The sequence below is a fragment of the Hyperolius riggenbachi genome, chromosome 3 (genome assembly GCF_040937935.1).
Source record: "Hyperolius riggenbachi isolate aHypRig1 chromosome 3, aHypRig1.pri, whole genome shotgun sequence".
Taxonomy (NCBI): Eukaryota; Metazoa; Chordata; class Amphibia; order Anura; family Hyperoliidae; genus Hyperolius; species Hyperolius riggenbachi.
The window spans coordinates 146394784-146415989 of record NC_090648.1 but is presented as its reverse complement, the minus strand read 5'-3'; the positions used below and the strand labels follow the sequence as shown (position 1 = coordinate 146415989).

General features: G+C 44.5%; 1 protein-coding gene across 1 annotated transcript in view; it reads right to left on the bottom strand.

Moving 5' to 3' along the window:
* The window catches only part of ADAMTS7 (ADAM metallopeptidase with thrombospondin type 1 motif 7), a 160947-nt gene that overhangs the window by 91346 nt on the left and 48395 nt on the right, over positions 1–21206 (bottom strand). Inside the window, exon 8 of the mRNA XM_068275075.1 lies at positions 17931–18074. Coding sequence (XP_068131176.1) covers positions 17931–18074 — 144 coding nt within the window. The remainder of the gene's footprint in view (positions 1–17930; positions 18075–21206) is intronic.

Here is a 21206-nt window from a genome sequence, read left to right as displayed (position 1 = left end):
GCCGCTTCTTCAGAGGCTTCTTAGATCATTATACATTGTCTTGCCACTTAAGCATGATCTGTTCACAAATAATGTAAAAATGCAAAATAAAGTACCACAGTCTTCATCATCTTTAGCAGAAAGGGTGGCCAAAATACAAACACTACTGTTACAAGGAAACTAAGGACAAGCACCTCATTGTAAACGTTGCCTAGTGGAAAACAGCCTATGGAATACTGCATCACTACAAACAGCGTCGTGTGCCCGCTGCTGCATGCAGGGTAGACTGGCGGTGTGTGTTTGTATTCAGCCCACACTCTGATAATCATAGAGTGGAATGTGGTAACATAGTTTGTGTTTTTACATTCTCACTGCTTGAATTGCCAAGACAATGTATTTTGAGCTAAGAAGTCTGTGAAGAAGCAGCTGCTTTAGCAGCCAAATGTCCATAGGTGCTCCTTTTTTAACTAACAGAAAATGTCCTTCTTAAAACAGAAGGTATTTACAATGATTCAGGTTGGAGTGAGCTCGGAGGTCCCTCCCAGCTCAGAACTCAATCCAACCTGAATCATTCTAAATACCTTCTGTTTTAAGAAGGCAAACTTCCGTTTTTCGTATCATCTTAGTAAGAGGGCTTTTTGGTCCTTTTTAGCTCCTTACACACTCCAGGAAGTTCTGGTTCACCATGAGCTTGCTGGGTACTTTTAACTTTTTAAAAATATTAATTGCAATAGTTGATGTCAACATCTTTCAGAATACTCGTGATGTGTAACCTTTTTACATTATATATTAAAAGATATGTTTTAACATACCGTATAATTTTTGCTTCTTTGAAACCCCTATTATTTTTTCTTTTGCTACTCTAACGTAGGTCAGACTAAATGATTGTCCATTTGATCACAAAGTTGTACGCACCTATTTTTCAAATCTCAGATTTCCCTGTTCGCCTTATGCTGTGCCGGAATAAAGCCGAAAAAGAAAAATCTAGCAAACTAAAAAAAAAAAAGTGGACCTGAACTCTTGCACAGGACAGAAGGAAGACATAGAGAAATGCAACCTGTATGTATTTAGAGAGTTTAGCCTGTATAATTCCCCCTCATTAGTGACTAATCACAAGTTGTAATTTGATCTATTAGCTGTCAACTGACTGCCACAGCAGAGCAGATAATTTGTAAACACAGGATGTTGACAATATGTCTGCTTCCATGAAAGCAGGAAGTAGACACACTGCAGATTTATTGCAGTATTTGTATCAGATGTAACAAAGAAATGTTTTTCTTATGCTGTTGCATATGTTTTAGAGCAGAAAGGAAGTTCTGAGTTCAGGTCCGCTTTATTAAAGAATGAAAAGCTTAAATGTGCTGTGTAGTAACAATAGAAAAAAATCTAACTTTGGTCATTTTCCCTTCAGATTTTGATAGCAGTTTATTGCGATGATCTGTAGAGTGATCCTTCATACTCTCAGCCATTACCGTTATCACTGACGGTTATATTGCAGGAAGTGGCTGATCCTCTTGTTTGTGTTTGGAAACTTTAGAGGAAGCTGGTGGGGGGGAGTCACAGTAAGAGGATGGAAAGGACAGCGATTGTCTTGGCCGGTTTCAGGGGTGCGTAGGCCGGCTCACAAAAGATTTACATTTGTGTAAATAAAGCCAGATAAAATTAGAAGACATCTGGCTGACAATCAGGAGATAAAAAGCTGAGTTCTGTTACATTCATCCCCCCTCCCCATCCCCAACAGGAACTACAACCTTATAAGAATGGTGTATCATGGAACGGCGAAGACCATGAAATTTAACACAACACGTATCAGTGCTCGACAAATGGTTTTGCAATTTAACGGTATTAAAAATGATTTTTCCAGTTCAATCTGTAGCCATTCATGTATTTCCAACAATGGCTATCAGCAAGTTTCCTTACTTTTCTAGTCTGAACTCCTTGTTGCACGGAACATTTAGCCCAGGTAGATGCCTCTTAAGGTACATACACACGTTGGATTTGCGCAAACGACCCGTCGCTTAGCGGATCGCTCAAGTCCGCTCTTATCAGCTGAACGACAGACTGTACACACGCCCGATTTGACGTCCAAACGACCGGTCGTTTGCGCAAATCCGACGTGTGTATGTACCTTTACTGAAGAGTAATTAGATACTCAGAGCAGCAATAAGTGTTGCTTATTTTCCACACCTGCATAAACTAATTGACTCAGCACTGTCTTTGTACGATCAATATCAAATTGCTGAATAATTGAGATGTTGATCTTGTAAACTAATTGAAGACAGTGCTGGTTTACTTTCTGGAACATTGCCATTTGATCCTTCTCTTGGGCAAAGAAGTGATTAAGTCGAGCACGTCACCTGTTGAGATTGGTAGGTGCTGCCTTTCTACTTTGTTGGCAAACTAAGCAGCAAACTCTGACACTTCCAATCTTAACAGTGTCGGTTCCATTTAGTGTGGAGTACAGAACTGGATCATCCACAAGTCACTTTAGGCAGGTGCCTAGGGCCCAATGAGGGCCTAGGGTCCTGCCTGGCACCTTTACTGACTAACCTCCCTCATCTTACCTTACCAAAGAAGCCAGATGACCAACACTGGGGCCCAACTTTGGCATCTTGCCTAGGGCCCCATCTTATGTTACTCTGGTGGAGTAGCTGAGCATTTAAAAGTATAGTATTTAAACAAGACAATTCTAAATAATATTTGCCACAAATCTTAACAATATTTATAGCTGAACTTTATTTATAGCTGGGTTTCTTTATTTCTAAACATAAGAGGAAATTCAGTTTAAGATTATTCTTATTAGTAACAGCCGTACATATTTGGAAAGAGCTATGTAGATACCTAGAGGGAAACGTCTTTAGATCCATGTGTCTCACATCCACAGGACTGGAATGAGTTATTATAGCTACACGTGTGGAGTCTACAGAAAACCTCAGCAGCTCACACTACAGCCCACTGCCTCTGGGGCATTTTTCATGGACTCAGGCCCAGATCTGTGGAGTGGCCACAGCAGCCGGGGCGTAAGGCCAACATTTCAAGTGGTGGAAGCTGAGCCATGTTTAATTATACTATTATGTTTCTTTTTTTTTTTTAATAAAGAGAAATTTTACTTTTGTAAAGGAAAAAAAAAAAAGAATCAGCCCCCTCAATTCAGACCCGTACATCACAAGAATTTTTGCATTCTATTATTTTAGATTTGTTTATTTTGGTTTTATCTGCACCACCAGAATATAGCAAAACACCAGATGGGTGTGGCACATATTTCTGATTACTCCATTTGCAACGTTACTTGATGTATGAAGCTATGAGGGGAATCATGGCTGACCTCATCTGGAGTTTACAGTTTACAGAGTGAAGAAAAAGCTGGGTAAAAAACTGTTATTTGATATTAAAGAGAAGCTTAAGTGTCAAGTGACAAGATAGACATGTGTATGTACAGTGCCAAACACAAATAACCATGCCATGTTCCTTTTCTTCTTTTTATGCTTGAAAGAGTTATTCAGCTATGCAATTGACAGTTTCTCTCCAGTTGGAGTATAGGGTCACCCTGACTGATAAGGAAATACAGCCATAAAACCAATTTCTGGCAGAGAATGGCTTATGAGAGCAGGGGATAAATAAAAACAGCTCTATGGGACACAACACCACTGTGTCATTGAGCAACGATAAAACAATAAATCTACCTTTTAAGTTTTTATACATAACTTTGGCCCCGCACTCTTTCCCAAGGAATCAGGTCCAGATCCCTGCCACGTGACAGTCCACATACATGAGATTTTGGTTAGTTATAATTTCTCTGTCACATACAAATCTAAAATGGTGGCTAATACAAAATGGACCCATTTTACTTTGTGGTTAATTCCCCTTTTATGGGTGGTAAGCTGGCAGTGTTCTGTAGTTAATAATTATTTGCCTAGAAGGACATTGTCACCTATGCATAAGTCACAGTATACAGAAGCACTGTTGTGTGAAAAGCATTGCTGTGTGAAGCTGGTAGGAGCCAGGTACACTGCTAAGTGACCTTCACAAGTTATATTATAGTGTGTGTGATGGATGGTGAATACCTGAATAAGGCCTAGATGCAAGTCATTTCATAATCATTCCAATGTGGACGACCTGTCTATCCAGAACTAGGAGTTTGATTTACAAAACGTATGTCATTAATTATCTCTTCTTACTTTAAATGTTATCTATAAACAACTTTTCTGCACTTTCTAAAAAAAGAAATCGCCCAAAATAAGTAATTCCTAATTGATTTAACGTTATTATTACTTCACTCCCCTTTCTATATAAAGCACATATGATTTTAATCCAAACCAAATGCAATTTAAGAAGGGATTAAATGGAAAGTTGCTTTCTTAACCTTTTTACTCTGGAGGAACCCTGCAAATAACATATGGATCTCTGCTGAAAATCTTGTAAAAAAAATAAATAACAAAAAATAGCTTCCCCCAATTACTATTTGATTGTTTTGTTATTGTAGTAAGCTTAAAGCACACCTGACCTGAGGCAACGCTGCCTAAGGTAAGCACAGAGGTATGTTCAAGCCTCTGTGCATTGCCTGTTCCACTCCTGCTTCCTGTAAACACTTCCTGATAAATATGACTTTTGGCTAATGCAAATTTTCAGACAGGAAGAGGCAGATGAGCACTGCGATGTTCCTTGCTATGACCCTACCATTCCCATTTCCTCATTTAGAGCAAAAAAATGGGAAGGTGGAAGGTGTGATTACGGGAACCGGGTGGAACAAGGAGAGGAACTGACAATGCACAGAGGAATGTGGATCCAGCATGAACATACCTCTTTGTTTACCTTCGGTGGCTTTATCCTTGGGTCAGGTATCCTTTAAAGTAACTCTGAATTGGGGGAAATACAATTGAATTAAGCCCATGGAGGGCTAGATTTCCTTATCCTGAGAAGCCTGACACTGCGGTCTGTGGGGTCCCCCTCATACCCCGTTTGTGTTCTATCCCCAGCCTACCGGAAGTTTGCCCCACCGTCAATAAGCGATTCTGAACTGCACATGTGTGAGTCCTGAACTGCACAGTGCACAGTGAAAGAAAGCACTCATAGGCGAGCATTTCCTTTTGCTGCGCACATGCGGTTCAGAACTCACACATGCGCAGCTTGTCACCATTGGGGATACTTATGAGAGACTAACAGTGCTAGTAAAGAAGAAGAGGATTGGAGATGGGGAACAGGAGGAACACCAAAGAAGGCTTTTCAAGGCATGGGAATCTAGCTCTCTATGGGCTTGATTACATGTTTTCCTCCCATTCAGAGTTACTTTAAACTCAGCAGACCCACATCAGTGTTTCTGGGGCAAGGAGAGGGCACTGAGGTCTAGAACATGACTGCTTATATAGTTCAGGGTGGATAATAAAAATATCCAACAAGTTAGGGGGAAAACGTGTGCATTATTTGGAAGAGGCAAAGAATATTAGCATAATCTGTAGATGCCATAGTGAAGCAGGTTTCCAAATTGTATACGTTTGCATAGGCAAACGCAGGGGGGATTACAGCTGCCCAGAATCCCCCCTCAAACCAGGGCCAGTGCAGTGTCTGGGGCCAGGCACAAGTTGAGACACCAGAATATCTGCAGGCATCCTGCAGCTCACAGCACTGCCCCCTTTCTCCAAAACAACACCTTCCTCATCATCTGACTCCTCTTCCCCACACGACTCTTTCTCCTCCTCCTCCCCCCTCTGTGCTGCCGCAGGTGTTGAGGAATCATCTGCTTCTGCTGAGAATTGATCCCACAACTCTTCCTCCTGTTCCTGTTCACGCTCCTCCACAGCTTGATCCACCACTCTCTGCACGGCACGCTCCAGGAAGAAAGCATATGGGATCAAGTCGCTGATGGCGCCTTCACTGCCACTCACCAGGTTTGTCGCCTGCTCAAACGGCCGCATGAACCAGCTGTCAGATGCCGGGCAAGGGGGTGACTGGCAGACATTGGCTTCTTCCGCTCAAAGATTTCCCTCATGGACACCTGGCTGCTGCTGTGTGCAGAGGAGCAGGAACCACTCAACATGAGAGGTGGAGTGGAGGAGGGTGGCTATGATTGTGAAGGTGCAAGGGAGAAAGCGGCTGAAGATGATGCACCTGAAGGAGGAAGAGGAGAAGGAGGGTGGCTTTTCTTTTGTGTGCTGCTTTTGCTCAGGTGCTCTCCCCATTGCAGTTTGTGCCTTTTCTCCTCGTGCCTTCATAAGGCAGTTGTCACTACGTGGGTGTTGGCCTTTCCACGGCTCAATTTTTGGCGGCAGAGAGAACAGATTGCATTGCTCTGATCTAAGGCGGACACACACAAAAATTTCCAAACCGCTGAGCCCCCCTGGGGTGATGGCACTATGGTGGCATCAGCAGCTGACGTTGAAGGGCATGTTGGCTGGCTCTCCATTGATGGCGATACATGGCGCCGGACACTGCCACCAGCTGTTTCTGAAGACGAGCTCCCCCTGCTTCTTTCAGCAACTCATCTCCTCCTACTCCTCTCAGACTCCCCCTCTGAACTGTCCCCTTGGTCATCTTGTCTCTTAGGATCCCACGTGGCATCCGTATCATCCTAATGATCATAATCATCCTCCCCAGCTTCACTTGCCTCAGACACCTCATAAACTGCACCAACAGCAGGTACTTCATCATCCTCCTCCTCACACGTTACGTCCATAGTGTCACCTAACTCAGACATATGAGGTGGTGTAACTTGCTTAGCGCCTTTATCTTGTTGTAACAATAAGGTCTGTGAATCAGCTAATTCCCCACCAAATAACTCCTGCCAAGTGTCAAATGCAGCGGATGTGGTGTTTGTAGTAGCGCTGGTGGCTGCGGAAGATGAGGTGTTCTGTGTTAAATAGTCAACCACGTCCTGACAATCTTGGGAGTTGATGGGACGTGCCTTCTTCTGAGCACTATACTTTGGGCCAGGGCCGCAAGAAATCACGTCAGCACGACTTCGAACAGACCTGCTGGGTGGCCTGCCTCTGGCTCTGCCTGTTGTTTTGTCCATATCGGGGGGGGGGGGGGGTGAAGTGAAAGGTATGCACTTACTTGACTAATACAATGTGCAGTCACACAGGTGCAGTGAAAGGTATGCAGTGACTGGTATTACAATACAATGTGCAGCTGTCACACAGGTGCAGTTAACAGGTATGCACGGACAGCGTGCGGTCACACAGGTACTGTGAACAATTATGCAATGACTAGTATTACATATTTGCAGCTGTCACACACACAGGTACCATGAACAGGTGCAGTGACTGGTATATAACACTGCTTGTGGTCACGTAGGTACGTAGGTAAGTAGGTAGGTGCACTGAACAGGTAGGTATGCAGTGATTGGTATTACAAATGTGCAGCTGTCATACACACAGGTACCGTGAACAGGTGCAGTGACACTGCGTGCGCTCACGTAGGTAGGTAGGTGTACTAAACAGGTGGGTATGCAGTGATTGGTATTACAAATGTGCAGCTGTCACACACACAGGTACCGTGAACAGGTGCAGTGACTGGTATATAACACTGCGTGCGCTCACGTAGGTAGGTAGGTGCACTGAACAGGTGGGTATGCAGTGATTGGTATTACAAATGTGCAGCTGTCACACACACAGGTACCGTGAACAGGTGCAGTGACTGGTATATAACACTGCTTGCGGTCACGTAGGTAGGTAGGTAGGTGCACTGAACAGGTGGGTATGCAGTGATTGGTATTACAAATGTGCAGCTGTCACACACACAGGTACCGTCAACAGGTGCAGTGACACTGCTTGCGCTCACGTAGGTAGGTAGGTAGGTGCACTGAACAGGTGGGTTTGCAGTGATTGGTATTACAAATGTGCAGCTGTCACACACACATGTAGCCACTGAATGTGCTGGGCCTGGCAGTGGCACAGTAGGAATTACCAACGGGCCAAGGTCCCACCAGCAGTTGCGACTGACTGACAGGGCTGTATATGCAACATAAGTGTCTGTGGGACACACACACAAAAAAAAAATAGATCACAAGAACAACATTAGCTCTCAAAAGAGCTGTTGAGGATGAGGAGTGCTTTTTAGCAATAAGATCAGCAAGAAGGAGCAACCTAACAAGCCTAACACAAGAGCCTAACTAAGCTTTCCCTATGTCAGCAGCTAGGTTCTCTCCCTAGGTTCTCTCCCTTCTCTAATTACTGCAGCCACACGAGTGAGTGAAATGGCTGACGCTGCCTGCGTTTTATAAGGGGGGGGGGGGCTCCTGGAGGGAGTGTAGCCTGATTGGCTACCCTGTGTCTGCTGACTGTGATGTAAAGGGTCAAAGTTGACCCTAATGATGTAGTATAGGGGGCGGGTCGAACTCGCATATAGTTTGCGGTTCACGACGAACGCGAACCACAGAAGTTTGCGCGAATAAGTTCATGGGCGAACCGTTCGGGCCATCTCTACCCTTTAGATGTGCTGCAGCCACCAGGGGGAGCTCTTCTTCATACCAGAATACAGATTTTCATCTAATGGGATGCAGAAAAGCCTCAAAAAATGTCACCTTCCTCTGCTCTGTGAGAGTGAAGACCCACCTGATATCCTGTCGCATCAAATCAGCGTGAGAAGCAGGCTGTGGCTTTCCCTATTGTCTGCCTGGCTCTCCCTAAAGGCTGTCTGTCAATGATACCGCACGGAGAGAGCATGGAATGAGTTATCGGCTGCTCTGAGCTGGTGAAAAATACCGAACACTTTTGCCTGGTTTACCGAATGTAGACGTCTTTGTGAATTGCAATTTCTTGACATTTCCTGAGGCATTTACCGCACGAGTCGGTAATTTACCTCACTAGTCGGTAATATTAATTTTCTGTGCGGTGATAGGTATAGTGAATTGCAATTTGGGAAGGTGATCAGTACAATCTATGCCCCATGACATGCCTCTCTGTCCCCCAACCGCCGCTCTCTGCCCCCCCCCCCCCCCCCAAGATTTGTTGATAACTCTGAGGTAAACACAGGGGAGAGGAATTCCCTGTTCAAAACGCCCACCAGGGGTGTTCCTGCGGGGTTTCCTGAGCTGCCATCGGGGCTCTCTCTCTCCCTTGCCATGCCTCCTGCCGCTCCCCTGCCTCCCTGCACGCTATGAGAGACAACAGTCTCTCAGCGAAGCGTCGTGACCCAGAGGTCACAAAAGTGAAAGCGGGCCATTGCGGCCCACGAGAGCGGCGGGGAGCGGCGTTTTTAGCGGCTACCTGATCTGTTCAGCCCCACGAATCAGGTAGCCTACTTTTTACTTCATTTTTTGAGCCCACTTTGGGCTCTCTTTAAAGAGGAACTCCAGTGAAAATAATGTAATATAAAAGTGCTTCATGTTTACAATAATTATGTATAAATGTTTTAGTCAGTGTGTGCCCATTGAAAAATCTTTCCTCTCCCTGATATACAGTCTGACATTTATCACGTGGTGACATTTTTACTGCTGGCAGGTGATGTCAGTGGAAGTGCTTGCTTTTTTGGCAGTTTGAAACAGCTGTAAACAGCTGCTATTTACCACAATGCAATTAGGCTCCCACAGTGTGATGTCAGGACCTTGGTCCTGACATCACACTGTGGGAGGGTTTCACCACAATATCAGCCATACAGAGCTCCCTGATAATCTGTTTGAGAAAAGGAATAGATTTCTCGTGGAAAGGGGGAATCAGCTACTGAGAGGGATGAAGTTCAATTCTAGGTTACAGTTTATCTTTGAGGCATAAAGATAAAACCTTCTCCTTTAGGCCTCGTTCACATCAGGGCCGTTTCTGTGCGCTTTCCACAGCGCACTGCCCTGTGCGTTCAGCAAGGTATTCATTTGTCCATGTAACTAAATGTAGCTGGTTCACATCTATGCGCTGCGCTGAGCAGCGTTACAGAAACGTAGGGTTGCATGCATTTCTGTGCGCTGAGCTGGAAAGCGCACAGCAATGCAAGTGAATGGGTCCGCTTTTTTAGCGCATAGAAGCGCGTACAAGCGCATAGAAGCGCATGCGTTTTTTACCCCTAATTGGAGAAAAAAATACATTTACAACAAAAACAAAGTTTTATTGACAACTGCTGCTGCTACAGTAAGCAAAACGTGCTTTAAAGAAGCGCAGCGCAACGCACAGAAACGCGGACTAAAGGGCGCACAAGCGCATGCGTTTTTTACCATGCGCTTTAACACGTTTTTCAGCGCAGCAGATGTGAACGAGGCCTTAGAGTTCCTTTGGTTAAAACACACATAAAGCCATCACTTGTTTGCATAAAAAAATGTTTTTCAGGAGCCAGGACAGATTTTCTACCTTGTAAGCAAGCAATGCTCATCAATGTATCCCTCTTATACACAGGTACAGGATGTGTGCAGGTAGCAGCCCTTATGCTTAAGAATTATTCAGTGTTGTGATTGCCACTGTACCTTAAAGCAAACCTGAAGAGAAAATGAACTTATGAGATAATGACTTGTATGTATAGTACAGCAAAGAATCAGAATCAGAATCAGAATCAGAGTTTATTATCGCCAAGTACAACCGGTGGGTTGTACCCGGAATTGGTTTTGGCACATACAGGGTCGTTGGTGAAGAGACAAGAAATAGCATACAGTTAAGCATGGCACATACATAGACGTGAGACAAGCATACTTAGGACAACATTACAGCTTGTGCGTACAATTAAGCAGAGTGCAGCGTCACATGCAGTCAAGCATGGGTCATACGTATAAAATGTAAAAGCAAAAATAAAAAGCAAAAACAGAGCGTTACAGCATACACGTACATTTAACGTAAATACAAAAAAAAAAAAAAAAAAAAAAAAAACATAGCAAAGCATACATTGATAGTAGGAACAGAAAAGAGTGGGACTGGAGGAGCAGCCTGAGAGCTGATCTGAGCGCTGCCATTTTCGGCACTGGACGCTACACAGCGACACGCTCCCAACAAGACAGGTGCACCGATTGTCCACGAAAGTAGAGAGAAGGAAACTGGGAAAGCAACTGAGAGAGAGAGAATGGATAGCTAAAGAGGAGAGAGACAGAGACAGAGAGAGAGAGTCCCCTTTAGGACTGCAGATGTGTACAGTCCGATGAACAGTGCTCCTAGCCGAACTGAGGGGATCACCAAGAGGGGTCACGCTTAGCAAAGTTCTGACTTGGTGCCCGGTCTGGGCGGGTCAGGTCCTGCAAAGTTCTGGCTTGGTGCCCGGTCTGGGCTGGTCAGGTCCAGAGTCCCCATTTATGATGGTTGCAGGCAGAGGGGAACTGGTGGAGTGTAGATGTGGCCGCAATTTGAGGGCTGGATGTGGGGGTGACGATCTCATTGGTAGTGGCCCCATCAAGGGAGGTCCTCCCAATGTGGCTGCAGCTTGGACGGGGGGAGAGGTGGCCTGCGTGTGCTCAGGTGGAGTCCCCCTTACCCGGCAGCAGTGGCAACGAAGCTCCGATGCGGAGATCCGGGCACGTGGGCAGCCAGACTGAGGCAGCGAGGCTCCTGGGCCACCACGTGGGCGGCGGCCGCTCAGCTGGTCCAGCGATCCTCCCGAGCGAGTCTCCGACATCCCCAGCCCGCGTCCTGGCAGGCATGTGGTGCGACCGCATGGCTGCACCGAGCGGCGTCTCGTGCTTGCGCTGGGTGCACTCCCCGATGCTGGAGCCGAGGAGGTGCCGCTGGGAGCTCTTCGCTGGTCCCTCTGCGTGTCCCTCCGCGTCGATCCCGCTCAGCTGATCCGGCTCTGCAGCTGACCACAGACCACGTGGGCGGCCATCCCGTAGCCAGCTCCTGCAGCGCTGACTCACAGTGCGCCCTGGATGTCCAGGAAGCCCAGCACTGCATCCCGGGATCCCCAGAGGCAGGGGGGATCCATCCAGCGAAAATGAGATGGCTCTGTTGGGGGGAAAGGGGACAGAAGAGTAGAAAGGCCGGAGCCCTGTGTGCCAGGCAACCCTCTTACGGCGCCAAAGAAATAGAACATTACTAGCAAAAAAAAAGTCCTGTTTTTTTAAGCACTTAAATAGCCAAGAAACATTGAGAGACAGGTTGAGATAAGGTGTTCAAAGGCTTATTACCTCGGCTTTGTTTAGTAGCTTAAAACACAGAGTGTGGTTTTAAAACTGCAACTGTGAGGGCTGGAACCCACAAGAGCGTTTTTTTGAGCATTTTGGCAGCGCTGCGATACGCTAGCGTTTTGCCAAAACGCTCAGCTGATGTTAATGGATGGGGCAACTTCCACAGGAGCGTTTGCGTTTCCCAGAAACGCAAACGCAGGACATGCAGCATTTTGGGAGCGTTAGCGCTTCAATGTAAAGTATTGAAACGCTAGCAGAAACGCTCAGCAAAACCTAAACTGAGCGGTTCTGCTAGCGTTTTGCGGTTCAGCACACTGTAACAAAATTAAAAATAATTCACAGGACCAATCAGGATAAAAACGCAAAACGCAAAACGCTAGGCACCCGCTGGGGAAAAAAATACAATGTTGCAAAACACAACCCAAAACGCGCATGAATCCGCTTGCAAACCGCTCAGACAAAACGCTAGCGGTTGCGTTTTGCGTTTGCGGTTTTCAGTGGGTTCCAGGCCTGACAGTGTGATGCAATGTTATAAAAAAGCGATATAAATGAAAATAAAAATATGAGACTCTTTTCTTTGCTACTAATGTTCTATTCATTATCTACTACAGATACAATTCATTATATCATATGTTTTTTTTTCACCACTTGAGGACCTAGCCTTTACCCACCCCTTAAGGACCAGCGCTGTATTTTCAGATCTGTGCTGGGTGGGCTCTACAGCCCCAGCACAGATCAGCTGGCATGCAGAGCGATCAGATCGCCCCCCTTTTTCCCCCCCTAGGGGGATGATGTGCTGGGGGGGTCTGATCGCTTCTGCATGCTGTGGGTGTTGCGGGGGGGGGCAACTCAAAGCCCCCCTCCACGGCGAAATTCCCCCCTCCCTCTCCTACCTGCTACCCCTCCGGTGATCGGGGCTGCACAGGACGCTATCCGTCCTGTGCAGCCAGTGACAGGCTGTCCCATGTCACATGGCGGCGATCCCCGGCTGCTGATTGGCCGGGGATCGCCGATCTGCCTTACGGCGCTGCTGCGCAGCAGCGCCGTACAATGTAAACAAAGCGGATTATTTCCGCTTGTGTCTACATTTAGCCTGCGAGCCGCGATCGGCGGCCCGCAGGCTATTCACGGAGCCCCCCACCGTGAATTGACAGGAAGCAGTCGCTCGCGCGAGCGGCTGCTTCCTGATTAATTAGCCTGCAGCCGGCGACGTAATACTGCGTCGCTGGTCCTGCAGCTGCCACTTTGCCGACACGCGTTATGAGTGCGCGGTCGGCAAGTGGTTAAGGTTTGCTTTAAATGGTAATTTTACTATTAGTATTTAAAGTGGACCTGAACACAGAACTTCTTCTCTACTCTATAAGATATGCAACAGCATAATAACCATTAAAGTAAAATATGTATTTGTTACAACAGGTACAAAAAAGAAATCTGCAGTGTTTCTACTTCCTGCTTTCATGGAAGCAGACATACTGATAACATCCTGTGCTTTCTTATGAGCTTATCTGCCATGGCAGTCAGGTGACACGGGGAGAGATCAAGGAGAGATCAAATTACAACTTGTGATTAGTCACATAGGAGGAGGGCTAGACAGGCTTAACTCTCTAAATACACCCAGGGTGCATTTCTCTAAGTTTTCCTTCGGTCCTGTGCAAGAGTTCAGGTCCACTTTAAAAAGTGTATTTTCCTGACTGCACACAATAATGACTTCAACATCCATGCCGGGACTCCCAGCGGACCTCCTCTACTCCTCTACTGTATTGCAGGTAAAGTGAGACATGATAAAGCATCTTTTTGGCTTCCACAGAGCTATTAGTCATAACTAACCAGGAGTCACACAGACCAGAACAGCTAGTATCTCACAGACAGCCCTGCAGCAACCTTTTAGTGAACCTATTATTCATCATTAGCTGTGGGTATGGATTGTGCTAAACCTAAACCAACATAAGGCATATAAAAAAAATAACAATAGCACAATGTCGGTTCTTAATAATAAACAATAACATATTGAGTAGGATAACATAGGTTATTTTCAAACAGTGCTGAAAGGTGTATAAATAAATACCAGTAAAATGAATGAAAACTTAAAACACAAAGAACAAATGGATCAATGGAATAAGAAAGAGTGGTCTTCAACACATTTTAATAGCAACCACATTTATATACATACAGATCCCAAATCATAATAAGCAGTGACTCACTTTCCATATCTAGTTTTCTAACAATGTATATATTTAAGGATATCAAAATTTATACACAAAATGCGACCTATCCTTTATGGGATGTCTACTTGGGAAAAACATTGGATAAGTGTTGCTATTTCTCATACTCAAGCCACCTAGTTTTTAGTTTGAGCCCTATATTGCAAGACTGCCCATTTATCCTGTGCCAAAAATTCTCACCCATGTGGAGAAATGTCAGCACAAATCAACTCACTAAATTAGATAATACTGGGAAGCCTAATCATGGACTCTCACTAAGCTTTAAAGCCCAGCTAAACTCATAAGTGAACAAGGCACATTTTAATAGCAACCAGGCTAGCAAGTGAATATAAACCATGTACAGAAGCAAAGTAACGGACAGATACCTTGCTAATGGTCAAGTCACCTTGGAACATTAATGTATAACTTACTTTATGTCCTTGTTGGCATGTGACATACAGAGTACAAAGAACAATAGATGCCTAACTATATTTCCCAGAATCCTAATGTTGCAGTAAAAACGTGTCTACATGAATAGGTGGGGAACAATTTCAAGATCCCACTCTGCGATCAGGAAGTAACAGCCTTTAGGGGTCTTGAGCCTGTATAGACAGCTTTATAACTACAGGTAAACAAAACTACAAAATGAATTTTGCATCCAGGCGTAATATTTATAATAATTTATATTAATCTTCCTCAGTGTTTCTGTATCCCTTCTGTGAAATGCATCACTACCCACGCTATTTTTTTGTAATGGTAAAAATACCAATAAAAATTATTTGAAAAAAAATATATATTATATTAATAAGCACAGTGGTGTAGTGGATAGCACTCTCGCCTTACAGCGCTGGTTTCCTCCAGACACTCCAGTTTCCTCCCACATCCCAAAAACATACAGACAAGATCAGGGTAGTTTCTATGCTAAATTGCATCCAGGGCAAGGGTGTAAAAATTGCGCCCCCCACTTACTAGTGACCAGCTGCTCATCCAGGAGTAAGCAGGAACCAGGAAAACACACAGGCAAAGAGAGCCTGGAAAGCCGACTCCTCCATGGGCGCCACACACTTACAACCTGCAGTACCGCTACAGGACATCAGGTGTCATCATACAGTGGTGATGTGATGATGACTTGACGTCTGATGCAGGCAGTTCAGGAGGAGTCAAGGAAGGTGATCTTCTTCTTCCATTTGTCTGCACTGTGTGTCACCAGCTCCCTAGCGGTTATGACCTTCTGCCTGCGCCCCCCTTCTCCTACTTCCCGGTCTGCGCCCAGGGCGGTCGCCCTGTCCGCACTGCCCAAGAAACGGCCCTGGACAAGATCATTGTAAACTACATAGACATATGACTATGGTAGAGATTAGATTGTGAGCTCTTCTGAGGTACAATTAGTGACATAAGTATATGTACTTTTTAAAGTGCTGCAGAAGATGTCAATGCTGCAAAAATACTAGATAATACTAGTAATAATAAAATGCTCTCAAAATAGTCACATTCAGTAGTGTGAATGTGCCCTTAAGATGTGTAAATCCCAGTGATTCTTTCTTAACAAAGTAAAGCACTATACAGACAAGACAAGAAAAATAAGATTTATATAGTATTGAGCTTTTCTCCTGGTGAACTCAAAGCACTTGAGCTGCAGCCACGAGGACGTGCTCTGTAGGCAGCAGCAGTGTTAGGGAGTTTAGCCCAATGATTCCTTACTGAATAGGTCTTGGCAATCTGAACAGGAAGCAAACAGGTGTTTGATAGACAAACTCTCCATGGTGCATTAAGCTGTTTCTCCACTTTCTAACATCTCTATGTAGCTGCTTCACTTGTGCTATTTTATCAATGACGTCATCAAAACAAGAAGACCTGTATGCTATACGTGTTTTTTTTTTAAATTCATGTAATTTAAATTGAAAACCTCTTGAATATGTTATGAGTATCTTGCAAGCAATAGTTGTAGATGTAAGCATGGTCCACATTCACCTGGAGGGCAGTGCAGTAACATTGAAAAAAAAATCTAGCAGTATTTTAATATCGAGCCCTATTCGCTTACACAGGATGGTGTCACATTACATCACACACCATCGTGAGCAGTCACTCGGCACCATTCCTCCTGGCAGTGGCGTAGCTAAGGAGCTATGGGCCCCGGTGCAAGTTTTACATGGGGCCCCCCCCAAGCACTCTATACATAACAATTGATAAGGCGCAACAAAACCTGCCAATGGCAACTACAGTGTCAGAGGTGCAAGTAGGGGATGGGAAGCAGGTTGTTAATGATTACTACTATTTTAAGCATCTATAGAAGTGATTATCATCAACACAGGGCCAATAAAGAGCTAATATTTTGCTTGAAGGAGGGCCCCTCGGGGCCCCTATGGCCCAAGGGCCCCGATGCGGTCGCTACCTCTGCAACCCCTATTGCTACGCCCCTGCCTCCTGGGTCCTGACAGTTTCCTGTCTGCGAACTGTTTTGCATTGTGGGAAATAACGGCTGTTTCCAACTGCCAAGCAACCAGTATATCCCTCTTTGTATATATATATATATATATAAAGAATGGCAGTTGGTGCTGTCTAGTTTTTTTCTTGTCTGCCAGCGGTAAAGATGATTAGTGCAGGCTCATCGTGGATCAATCAACATGAAGACATTACATGGCGATTAGCAACCATTTCTTGAGCTCTCTTCTATTTTTTAACTTATCACTTTGCAATGTATTGATTTATTTTCTTCCCCTTTTCGCTAAAGTTCCTCTAAGGCCTTGTTCACATTGCGTTCCGATCGCGTTAGTATTCGCTTTTTTTTTTGCGATTCCCGGCGATTTCTGTGCATTGGGCATTTTTGTAAGCACTTTTTGGTGTGTTTTGCGCTCTCTAAGTGTCCTAGGCCTTAAGGGAAAAGGACCTAAAAATTCCATAAACCACATTTAAATTGACAGGGAAAAAATGCCCATGAAATGGCAAAAGCCCTTTTTCTAGTGCTGTGCGCTTTTCCTACACCTCCCATTATCGCAAAATCGCCTCGAAAATGGTCCATTCAGCACTTTTCAGACCGGAAAGCGGACGGAACGCCCCAATCTGAACTAGTGCATAGGAAAGCATGGTGTATGCTCTTTCAGGGCGATTTTTAAAAATCGGCAGCGCTTAAAAAAATGAAAAAGCGCCTCTCGTGTGAACGAGCCCTTAAGCCTTGTAGTCACCCATCTGCTAAAACATTGATTTGATACCGATAATCTCATTGCATTGAAAGAGTGTTTTAACATGTCAATGGTGAGGATCTAAGAAGTCAATTTTGAAGAAAAAAAACCTGCATTTTAGATTTATAAGCTTCATACAATAATTCCACAAGGATCCTATCAGAGATCTGGTTTTTGCTTTACATAAATGACAATTATTATTACAGAACACCCTCCTTCTAATTCCATATACACATTTGTTAGAGCATGTCAGGTATCTTATACTGGTTGATTCACTAACCTACAGTAAACCTGCTATGTGCAGATAGTGCGCAGCAATTTTGCCAGTATTTACAGCAGTGGTGTAGTGCTTTGCTTACACAATTCACGCAACCCGCAGTACAAGGGCAACACGTGTCTTGTTACTTGTAAATAGCACCAGGCAGTTTTACCGTATGTTAGTGAAAAAGCCCATGGTCTAAGCAAGTCTCATTGTTAATTTGTAGGATGAATAAAGCAAAGAGCATGTATGTAAAAGAAATACTGTATTTGAGCTCTGGCACTTACTCTAAGAAGCGGGTGATGTAGTCTCTGCTGCAGCGGGACCAGGTAAGTGGAGAGGTGTCATACAGCAGCTGTGGTGACATAATATGGGGCCTCTTTCCTCTGGGCTCACAGTCATTTCCATTGCCATCATGCTGAACCCCGAAACTAGCTCAAAAGAGAACACAGATCAGTCAGGTGTGGCTGTGTAGCTTTACCAGAAGGAGACACGTTTGTCGTCTGCTATTATAACACGCCCTTACCGCCGCGCACCCAATCATGCATGTTGGCCTGACATCTTGCAGTATGTCCAATCCATACATTCAACCAATGTTGGACCGATATTGGTCAAATCTCTGATTGGGCATGGTTTTGGCAGCACTGATTTACCAATAATAATTATCATATCGGATGGTCGAACAGCTGCTAATCGGTAGATGCATGGGCACCTTTACAGTTTCCTTTTATCTGAGATACAACAAGTTTTTTGGCTACAGAGATTTATGGTCTAATGATGCCCGTTAATAGTACAATCTTACCACTATGTAATCTATCTAGTAAAAGGGTACTGTTTGAATGGATAGTTTTAAGATTGTACAATCAAGATTGTATCAAAGATGAGCACCTTTAAAAGGACTCCGAGCAGTGCAGTAACTATGGAAAGATGAATACCATTTTGAAGCTCTCTTTCTCCTCTTTCCAATGATATATAAATCGCCACCCTATGCCTTTTAGTTTTCGTTATTTCGTTTCGAAATCGCGGCCGCCATCTTGGATTCCTTATTCAGCATTGTATTATGCAGGACGACACTTTCCCCAGTGTTGGCAGCTCCATTCAGCACAATGCAATGAAATACAAGGAACCCAGGGGGATATAATTACAAACATCATCCCGGTAGGTGTGAGGATATAATTAATTAGTTGTGGGTATGCTTAAAGGCATACCCACAGGCACTGCTCGGAGTCCCTTTAAGGTGGCCATTAATGGTACAATATTTGCCTCAGATGTGATCATTTGATTAGATTTTTACGATGATCGAATTGTACAGAAAAACACGCAGTATTTGGAGAAAAAGGACATAAAATGATTTTATGGTCGATTGGAATACAGAATTTTGTTGATTGGAATGTTTGATTTTAAGACCGTAGCTGAAGAGAGAAAGTGCCCTAATGGACCTGTTTATGGGAACAATCGATAATTACCTTCTGATTGTTTACAATCCTGCTAATCTGATCGAAGGATTGCATCTGAGGAAAGTATTGTACTGTTAATGGGCAGCTTTAGGCAGGGAGCGCATGTTACAATGTCAAAACTTGCACTTCTGCACCGGCCATTGTAGTGGGGGCCATTGTGGCACCTCATGGGGCTCACAGTCTAATCCCTACCATAGTAATGCTGGGAATACACTGTTTCTGCCATGCGTTTATCCTCTCAATAGTTTTTGCCGCTCGATTCAGCAGTCGATTCTCTTATCTTCCGCTCGTTTTTCTTATCTTTTTCCATTCACTTCTATCAGAAATCGAGCGGCGAAATGATCGAAAGGGAGATTGGACATATCAGAAATTATCTATCGAACCATCTAATCACCTAAAGAATGAACTGTGTATTCCCAGCATAAGAGTCTAATGTCCCTACCAGGTATCAGCCTGAGGCCAGTTTGGGGGAAACTTATTAACTTACCTAATCAGTAATATTTTGGGACTCGAAAGTACTCAACATCTGTAACATCAAAAACCTCCCCTGGGGGGTACTCACCTCGGGTGGGGGAAGCCTCCGGATCCTAATGAGGCTTCCCACGCCGTCCTCTGTCCCACGGGGGTCTCGCTGCAGCCCTCTGAACAGCCGGCGACAGAGTCGACTGTAGCTTCAATATTTACCTTTGCTGGCTCCAGCGGGGGCGCTGTGGCTGCTTTCGGCACGGAAATAGACGGAAATACCCGATCTCCGTCGGGTCCGCTCTACTGCGCAGGCGCCGGAAACTTGCGCCTGCGCAGTAGAGCAGACCCGACGGCGATCAGGTATTTCCGCCTACTTCGGAGCCGACAGCTGTCAGAGCGCCTGCGCAGGAGCCGGGAAGGTAAATATTGACGTCATCTTGTACGGAGGGCTGCAGCGAGACCCCTGAGGGATGGAGGACGGCGTGGGAAGCCTCATTAGGATCCGGAGGCTTCCCCCACCCGAGGTGAGTACCCCCCAGGGGACGTTTTGTCGTTACAGTTCCTCTTTAAAGAATAGCTGACCTGAGAGGGATATGGCAGCTGCCATATTTGTTTACTTTTAAACAATTCAAATTGCCTGGCTATCCTGCTGATCCTCTGCCTCTTATACTTTAACCATTTCAGCCCTCTGGGATTTTTCACCTTATGCATCGGAGCAATTTTCACCTCCCATTCATTCGCTAATAACTTTATCACTACTCATCACAATTTATTGATCTATATCTTGTTTTTTCCGCCACTAATTAGGCTTTCTGTGGGTGGTACATTTTGCTAAGAGCCACTTTTCCGTAAATGCATTTTAACAGAATTAATAAGAAAAAAATTGAAAAAATTCATTATTTCTCAGTTTTCGGCCATTATAGCTTTAAAATAATCCATGCTACCATAATTAAAACCTATGTATTTTATTTGCCCGTATGTCTCGGTTATTATACCATTTAAATTTTGTCCCTATCACAATGTATGGCGCCAATATTTTATTTGGAAATAAAAGTGCATTGTTTCCGTTTTGCGCCCATCACTATCTACAAGCTTATAATTTAAAAAATGTTTGTAGTATACCCCCTTCAAAAGCATATTTAAAAAGTTCAGACCCTTAGGTAACTATTTATGTCCTCTAATTGTAATTTTTTTTTCCATTAAAAAAATGTATTTGGGGAATATTTTGGTGTGGGACATAAACAGTTAATTTTTAATGTTGCCATGTGTGTAAATTGTAATGTAAAAAATGTGTAGCTGTAGTTTTACTATTTGGCCACAAGATGGCCACCTTCATTTTTGTTTACCCTCCTTGTACTTCTCGCTAAGCGGAAGTACAAGGGGGATGCGGAAATCTGTTCTCACAGGTGAGCGCTTTGTTTTTTCTGCGGGGGAAAGGGATCGGTGATCGGGAACAATGTTCCCTTTTACTGATCCCAGGGCTACCGGGGGACACAACGCGGACACGGAGGCGCGCCCGCGGGCGGGAGCGCTGCAGAGAAATGGTTAAAGGTGGCCATACACCGTACAATTTTTCTTTTTTTTTTTTATTAGATAATTTAGTTTGATTATTCCATTAGATTGAATATAAAGATTTTTCCA